An 8,238-nucleotide genomic window follows, 5' to 3' on the forward strand; every position below is an offset into this window, starting at 1 on the left:
CGTTCAGATGGTGAGGCGAAGTGAGGCCAGATAAGAAAGATGGCGTTGGCTTTTTCTCCTGCTCCCCTCCAATATTCGCATCTTCGCTACCTTGCGACCGTTGCAGGAAACAAGCTTCCCGCTTTCTGATTGGAGAATTAAAATCATTCAACTTGGAATGTTGAGAATTGCTTTCATGGGCGAGAAAGAGCGGGTATTAGGAACATCTAGATCGCAGGCGGCAAATCACATTTGTGGGATTCAGGTGAGCGTCTGGGTGGAGGTTTCACCCGGCCAGATCCACGGGATAAATTTGACTGTTTCAGCTGTCTTCCGCGGTGACTTAGCTACGGGAGATGCCACAGTGAATACTGCAGATCAGATGTGTCCTCTAAGCAGAGGGTGCGAGGGTGATTCGCTACGAATCGTGGCCGTTGGGCGGCAAAGACGGGATAGCTGTGTTCATCATCCTGAGTAGGTCTCAAGAATGGCAAACCTTTGACAAAGAAGGCTGCTTGCGGTGCCTAACCGTGATTGGTGTGGACGGGGAGCGATCCGAAGCAGAGTAAGAGAAGGTTCAAGTTTCCGGGAATGAAAGAAATTTGGTCGATAGGAATGAGTGGGCATTTCCAAGTCGGTGAGTGTTTCCTTTTCTTTGAGTAAATCGCTCATGAGAAACTGAACTTCCGACTTGCCAAAGATGTTTTCCACGGGCACGCAGCTATCGGGATGCGGTGCAGAAGAGAGGGAGTGAGTGGGTGTATTTCCCCAGTTGCCCCTCAATAACCGATCTGAGGCAGACAGTCCCCCATTCTCATGACCTCGCGAAGGTCAAAGTTGAAGGTGAGTGCTGAAATCACCAAATAGAACAGGGACCATACAAATGCCAATCCTTCCACAGAGTTCCGGAGGTCGAACCGCAAATGTTTACCAATACTGTCGATGAACAGGGCTTCGAACTTGCGGTGAGCATCGTGCAGATCACTCTGGTTTTGGCGACAGTTCACGCAATGTTCTCGCTTCAAATACTGGGAGTAATCCCGTGGTTGGCCCAGACACTACGCGGATGTGAGAAAAGCTGATCCCGATAAACCAAGGACGGGATTCCTTATTGTTCTGTTGTAGCGGCAAGCACGGCAAAACTCGACATTCAGGGAAGTTTTGACAAATGAAAATGATGTCAGCTGGACAAAACGAGGAGCGCCGTCATGTTGAGAATAGTGAGGATGCTGAGAAAAGGACGTTTTGTAGCAGTCACCCGCAAATTCACAAGAGCAGCAAAACATGGACAGGACCAAAAAAAAAAGCGCCATCGAAGGGGCTCGAACTTGCAACCTTTCAAACGGACAAAACAATATTCAGTATCCAACGGCAACCAACCAAGGCACTATCCAAAGGGCAGGTAGTCATGTGCTTGGTGTCGACTTCAGCTTCCACATATACCTTAGCCTCAGCTCCCTCCAGGATTCCCTGTGTGCCAGAAGTAGGCAATGACGCCTCCGAGCGTCCGTCCGTTCTTCTGTGAAGATTTCAGACACTGCGATGGATGCATTATAATGTTACGACCCGTTATGCATGGATAACAGTTGACCGACCCACTTGGGCGTCGGGCGGCTAGAACAGGACATTTGTACTCTGTAGGATCATGGGAACAACAGGGACTCACTCGGAACGGAAGAACTATGGTGCAAGTCACGTGACGATAAGATAAGACTGAGCAGGTGGTGTGGATCACTAAGCGCTCAGCAGTAATTACTGAGCGCTCACTTACGATCACTGAGCGCTCACTGATACCTAGTTAGGAATCAGTAGCAGGATACGAGGAACTGTTTGGAACTTATATATAGTATAACCCTGAGCCTGGCTTATGGTCAGACTTCTATAGCTCTTCAGCAATCAACTTAGTATTTATCCTCACGGATACTCTCAGCTTACCTTCACTGCGAATCACTTATTAAGTCTAAGACTGATCACCTTGGCCTCTGAAGAACCGATCTACTACAGCCTACGAACTACGACCTACGACCACGACCCAGTGTACTGTTAGAACGTATCAATCCCCAGCTTCTGTTAGCAGACCCTACTGTCGGATAGCTGACCGTAACATATAACCCGAATACTTTTAGCCATCTTGATTCATCATGTACCCTCAATCGGCATGGAATCGCCAACCGCAACCGGAAATGCCCTCGTAGGTCACAACGTGTGGCACAAAGAGCACATTGGCATCCAATCTCCAAACGGCAAGAATTTGTCAATAGCTGGCACTAGCCGTCAATAATACCCTGGTCATTCCTGCAATGGAAAGTGACCAAATCTCCTCTGAAGCCACTTAATGCGCTTGGTGCTGGCGAAGTACGTCTGGGAATCCGCATTGAGATGGCGGGCATCCCAGAAAGAGGAGCATCGATCAATCTCAAGACAGTCGATGTCATCCGTCGCAGATATACGGATACTTGTATGCATAATTTATGCAGGTGTCTTTACCCAAATGCCCAAGTGAGATTGACGATGCTCAATGGAATATAACCAGCGGCTCTCGAAGAGATCTTTCTGTCTGGCAAGTAAGGAGGAAAGTGTTGAATCCACCTCTTCCGGCGTCGAGGCGTGCCGAAATCACTCCGATGCTAATATGCGATCGCTGTGAATTATTTCAGGCTATCAACAGCCTCGCGACCTCTTTGCAGAGGTATTCTCAACCTTACATCATTGAGAATTTAGAGGCATCACACATCATAGACGGCTGGGGAAGCTGATGGAGTGATCCAATCCTTCTTGCGAACGCCTTTCCCAACTTCTTCAACACCTCCGCTCCATTGCGAATTGAGGCATTTCAAAATATGTTTAGACCTCTCACAGAAGTGCATGAACTGAATGGCCGTGATGGCTCATCAATGAGCCTTCCTGGGAGCTCGAGGTCGTACAGACGGATCAAACATGTCTTTAGTAAGGAAACAGTTCCCCAGGCTGGGTTGACTTTGTACAAATATGGAGACAGAATAAAACCTTGGCAGATGCGCAAGGGAAACCTGCGGAGCCGGAAAGACGCCAAGACCAAAGAATCCCCGTTTAATGAAGAGGGAAGACGTTCTGACATATCAAGGGCAAAACAGAGAATAATCATTCTGGACCCCGTCCATGAAGAGCCTGCAGGCGTTCTCAAGTCCTCCGCAGCTCCTGACCATGCTCATTTGCTGTATCTCCCCAAGCAGTCGACTTGTAATCCTCCAAAACCTCCTCCGCATATTCCTTGATCATCCCAAGCGCGTCGTTGTACCTGGCCTCCTCTAGATCACGCTGAACTGTGACGGCAGCCGACTCCTCTCTGAGGCTGAGAGGGTCTTCGTACCGAGTTGCCGACAAATGTTTGTCTCGCTGGACCACAGAAATGAATCGACGAATACGCTCCACGCGTTCACGGTGGAACAGGTCGAGCGACTGCATCGATCGAGCGCATATATCATGCTTACGCTCCAGCTCGGTGAGCTCGGCGAGCTCGTCGACGGTAGCAGCGTCTGATGGAACATGCTTCATGCGATTGTCAGCTTCAGTGGCAACGTTGGAAAGCATTTTCTGTCTCACCTGGACTTCTGCGTGAGAAGCAGAGCGAGTCTTTCTGCCATGCTCGACTTCACCTTGGGTGTCCGTCATGTGCGTTCCATGTCTGGAAGCCTTCTCCCTGGTTGGCGTGGTTTGCTCTGCATTCGTGTTGGCTTGAGCTGCGGACCGAGTCAAAATGCTCTCGTTGTCTTTGGGCTCCGAGTCGTTCGCGTCAGGTCGGCGAGCAGTCTTCTTCGTTTGCTTAGCTTGCACTGCATTTTTCTTTCCTCGAGATGCCTTTGTGGCTGCGGCTGCCTTCTTCTTGGCTTTCGCCTCGGCCATCCTGGCTCGAAAGGCCTTTCTTTTGTCGGCGGTCCATTTGGCCGATTTTCGGCTTCGTTTGGCGCCTGCCATCTACACGTCAAAGTCAGAATCGTTTGATAGACTCGCTCGGAAATGGATCGAGATGACTGAGCCTACCTTTCTACGTTCTAAATGACGCGGAGGAGACGATGGAGATATTCGGGGTGGTGTCAAACCACGAGTGTGGTGGTGGAAGAGTGAGGGTTTAGAAGTTAAGCGCGATTCGGAAACCAGCAAGTCAATGGCCTGGCGCGGAGATTTACGCGACGGGACTCCGCGAAAGAACAACAATCTTCCAAGGAAGGTGCGACTAAGGCTACATTCAAGCAGACTCTCCATCAAAGAGGCAGGCGGCGTTATGGGCGGACATAGACGATGACTGCCGCCTGCTTCTTTTTGATCCTGCTTTTCATTCCGGCTATCAATCACAAACATAGTGTCTATGGCCCACATCTTCTCATTCTCCCTGCCTCTTTCATTCTTGAACATCATTACAGAGATTGATTTGCCAGCGTTTACCACCAGCATCCCACACAACATCACGAGGAGAACCTGAGTAGATGTGAGATGTTGCCATACGTATTGCGCAGAAAGTCTGGGGGCCCCTTTCTGTGTATCTGATCATTAGTAACGTATTTCTCTTATTCAAGAGATGTTTCTGGTCGTATTCATGCAGCCAGGTGCCTTCTTTTGCCAACCTCTCCGCCTAAAGCTACCTTTGAAAATGTTACTGCGGATAGCAGATGGCTCGACAAACTTGCTGCAAATGCAAAGACTATTGATGAATCATTAGAAGCTCAGTGAAGTAACCATTGACGCATGTATCTCATTCGTCATCACCATGGCTTCGTTCACCCAATATGCGCAATGGCTGCTTTTGACATTGTTGATGTCAAGAGTACGCAGCCAACTGTCATCAAAGAATGCCAGCAGAGATCAGTCAATGGGGTCCCTTTTCGCTTTTTCCAGGGCCTTAACACTGGTATTGAGTCACCCTTGTGAGGGAACGCAGCTGAAACTATTGCTTGGCCCCGACCTTCTCTACGAGTATGGATGGCCACGACGGTCTCGGCCACTTGTCTCGCTGTGAGAGCTAGCACGAAGGATCTAAAAATGTGGAGGCAATTGGCACAGTGATTAATCAAAGTGTCACTAGTAGTACTACAGACTTCGCTGGACGCATTGAAAACACAATTCAAACAAGCAGTCTGATATCGATATTCATCCAGCCCCTAGTATGTAACGAAATAATACACCGAAAATCCAGAGAAATTCAAACGTCTCCACAGCATTCAACGCTTCCAGCATGAAGCGCTAGCTGGCGAGCCAAAGTCAGCCGTCATGCCCAACCATAAAGTCCATCACCATCCCGGTGCAAGATTGCGAGACCACGAAATTCCATTCGCGACTGTTGGCACCCTCAGCCTGGGCTCTAGAGACCAGCTCTTCTTCCTTCTCACGGCGCATTCGCCTCCTTGCCCCTTGCGAGATGCGTGCCGGCCTCCATACATGGGGCCTGTCCTCTGCCTGGGGCTTGCGATGCCTTCTACTTGCGCGTGCTTCTACTTTTCGGACTTTGTGTATCTCTGAAGCGCGCCGGTAGTGAAGCTCCGTGGTTGGACTCCACAGGTCGTCCTCATTATTGTCGCGTGGCACCAGCTTTGTTTCCCAGTCGACGGAGACGGGGTCGAATGCAGCGTCGCTCTCTGTGCCCTTCTGTGCGTTGCCCGACACAGAGTCCGTATCGCTGGATGCATGGATGCAGTCCACACTGTCGTCGACTCCAGCGTCGTGCGCGTTTCGCCAGACTGTGAATAATTGGTTGCATTTCTTGCAAAGCAATTCTGCCTTCGAGATCGCGGCGGAGGGGGTCATAGCCGTCTGGGGAAGGGGCTCTGCGGTCGGCATCTGGAATATTTACGCGTCAGCCGAAGTCGAAGGATGAAGTGGTGGTTGGAGCCAACCTCTGGGCGAAGGAGATTTCGTGAGACCTTCTCCCAGTCACTCAACGCACGGGATATGTAGGGACGACTGTATCGAAGTCGCAATGTCTTGTGGACATTGTGACCGGCTTGTTAGAGTCGCCACTCTTCTATTTTCAGGGTTGGAGTCGTTTCGGGTGTGTTGGAGACCTTTCAGGGAGCGGAATGATTGCTTGTAGTGTTTGCTTTCTCAAAAAGGCAAGATCCCGGTTCTTTGCTGACAAAAGGGTTGTTGGAGGGTGGTTTCGTTGTGTTGTTGGTCCTCATGATGACCTCAGAGGTGGGGATCTCATTGTTGGTTCGGGGCCCACTCCGGGCCCGTCGTGGTGTACATACTGGACCTTTTTTTCTTTTGTCTGTTTCTTTTCTGACCCATTCAGCACAAAGGAGCCAATGCGAAGATGCTTGCAACAGTCAGATCCCAGGGTTCGGGTATCATATTCTGAATTTGACTGAGCTTGGGCGCTCAGCTTAGCCGCTTGAGATGACTGGCTTGTTGGGGTACATCGCAAGATCCCTGCATGTGTGAAATGAAGGATGTGATTGAGCAAGGGGTGTACCCTTGGCGCTTGGTGGGGTCCCCATGTGATTGTTGTTCCTGTTGGTATCCTCCGCCCATTTGGCCACTCATACCAGCGGCCGACATGTCTTGCCGCAGCTGTCTGTGTAATTACGTCCGGCCAACCACCAAACTGACTGCGCCTGGGCCCATTTATCCGGCCCCGGAATACCCACTCGGCATGCGGGCGGTGCACCGATCCCGGTCACTGCGACACGGAGGAGTGAGTTCAAGGAAGACATGGCTCTGCTTCATTGAAGCCCGCAAAGTGCACTATTGGACATGATTGAGATGTCTTACTCAAGTGTGAGATTTGTGAGATGTATTGAACCTGGCCTTCGCGATCAACATGGCCATTTACTTTGATCATCCTTACGATAACCTCCTAAGTAGAATATTAAAGCCAGTTATGTTCAGTTGATGTTTAATTATCTCTCGTAAGTGTGCTCCAGAAGACCTTAAATTGTTTACGGGCCATTAACATGTTCAACCACAAGCCTGGTCACGTACTATAGTCCCTTCGAGAATTCGCTCGCCGTCAACACTCAGGCTCTCGGTCTCTATGGCACCGCTGCACTCTGCCTTGCAGATGATCTCTATGTAACAATTGCATATTCGTCCCCAGCCTCATAAGAGGAAGGAAGGGTTTTGCTCCTCTCTGGGCACTGAGGGAGAAGAACCACCACTAACTGCTGCGCAAAATTCCTGGACAGGTTGGCTCCCGCACAAGCTCAAACCTGCGATGAAGACCTTTGAGAAGGCACAGGGCTATCAAAGAGAAATGAACCTGCCACCACTATCAGAATACGTAGGCGTTATGATGTAAATTGCATTGCTGTGATTGAGATTGTCGACTTTGCATCAAACTACTCAAATGCCTCCGCGTCTCCAAGACAACAATATAGCTAGCTTTCATGATTTACCCAAGAAGTAAGACCGCCGCCAGCCGCCATATTAAAAGGCTCATTCGGGCACACCAGGTGAGCAGCTTGGAGGATTGTGTTTTGCCGAAACGCATTTAGTGTCAGGATCGAGTGCTTGGAGAAAGAATAATACATGAGGACTTTTCGCGAGCTAATTGGAGACCTTTGGAATGCCAGCTTCATGATACGGACCATGATGGATATTTCCCTCTTTTCATTTCTCCCTTGAATGAGGACAGGACATGATGGCAGCCAATTGAGTGTCGAAAAAATGAATCCTTTGGCGTCTGGTCGGTTCACTTGGGGTTTAGTGGTGCGGCAGAATCTTTTCTCAGTACGACGTGAATCATTTCGGTAAGTTTTTAGACGAGGTTTTGTTGTTCTGGCCCATTTTATGACGCATTCTGTTCACTATGATTGCGTTAGTTAACTTGATATGGGATTGTTTTAAGTTTCTGCGAGACATATATGATATTCTTTCGTCTGGTATTCTACTTCAAGTGAGTGAATGAGGTAGTCAGTCCTCTTGGATGAGTCAGTAAGCGCTGCTGATGCTATAAAACCACCTTGGTCTCAAGCTTCAGTAAATCATCGGGAGTCATGAGCAAATCAGCACGCAGATGACGGGAAAATCAATGCAGATAACGAGTAAAATGCAGCGCAGCGCTAGAGTGACGACCAGGAAAGCTCAAGACTCCCATTTGAAAAGAAATTAAAAACAAAGGCGACCAAACAGACAACAACACACGAACCGACAGCAAAGCACCACCGCAACAACAGCAAATCTCAAACGAGCTCGAAAGCAAAGACGAACAACAAAACGAAAACGATAAACGGCCTCAATGGCGCCAGTAAACACAAGCAAACAGAACACGAAACACACCAGACACCC

At 49.4% G+C, this 8,238-nt stretch overlaps 2 protein-coding genes across 2 annotated transcripts; both read right to left on the bottom strand.

Annotated features, from left to right (window-relative positions):
* Positions 1 to 3,138: 3,138 nt before the first annotated feature.
* On the bottom strand, positions 3,139 to 3,630 carry CGCA056_v015004 (uncharacterized protein; the record flags this gene model as incomplete). Its single annotated transcript, XM_037330245.1, has 1 exon — positions 3,139 to 3,630. One exon carries the CDS (start codon positions 3,628 to 3,630, stop codon positions 3,139 to 3,141), a length of 492 nt encoding a protein of 163 aa, XP_037171388.1.
* Positions 3,631 to 5,214: 1,584 nt separating this feature from the next.
* CGCA056_v015005 (uncharacterized protein) lies at positions 5,215 to 5,790 on the bottom strand (the record flags this gene model as incomplete). Its single annotated transcript, XM_037330246.1, has 1 exon — positions 5,215 to 5,790. The coding sequence occupies one exon, from the start codon at positions 5,788 to 5,790 to the stop codon at positions 5,215 to 5,217; it is 576 nt and encodes a 191-aa protein (XP_037171387.1).
* Between the last annotated feature and the right edge of the window lie 2,448 nt (positions 5,791 to 8,238).

The sequence above is a fragment of the Colletotrichum aenigma genome, assembly GCF_013390185.1.
Source record: "Colletotrichum aenigma strain Cg56 chromosome Unknown KSG_Cg56_contig12, whole genome shotgun sequence".
Classification (NCBI taxonomy): Eukaryota; Fungi; Ascomycota; class Sordariomycetes; order Glomerellales; family Glomerellaceae; genus Colletotrichum; species Colletotrichum aenigma.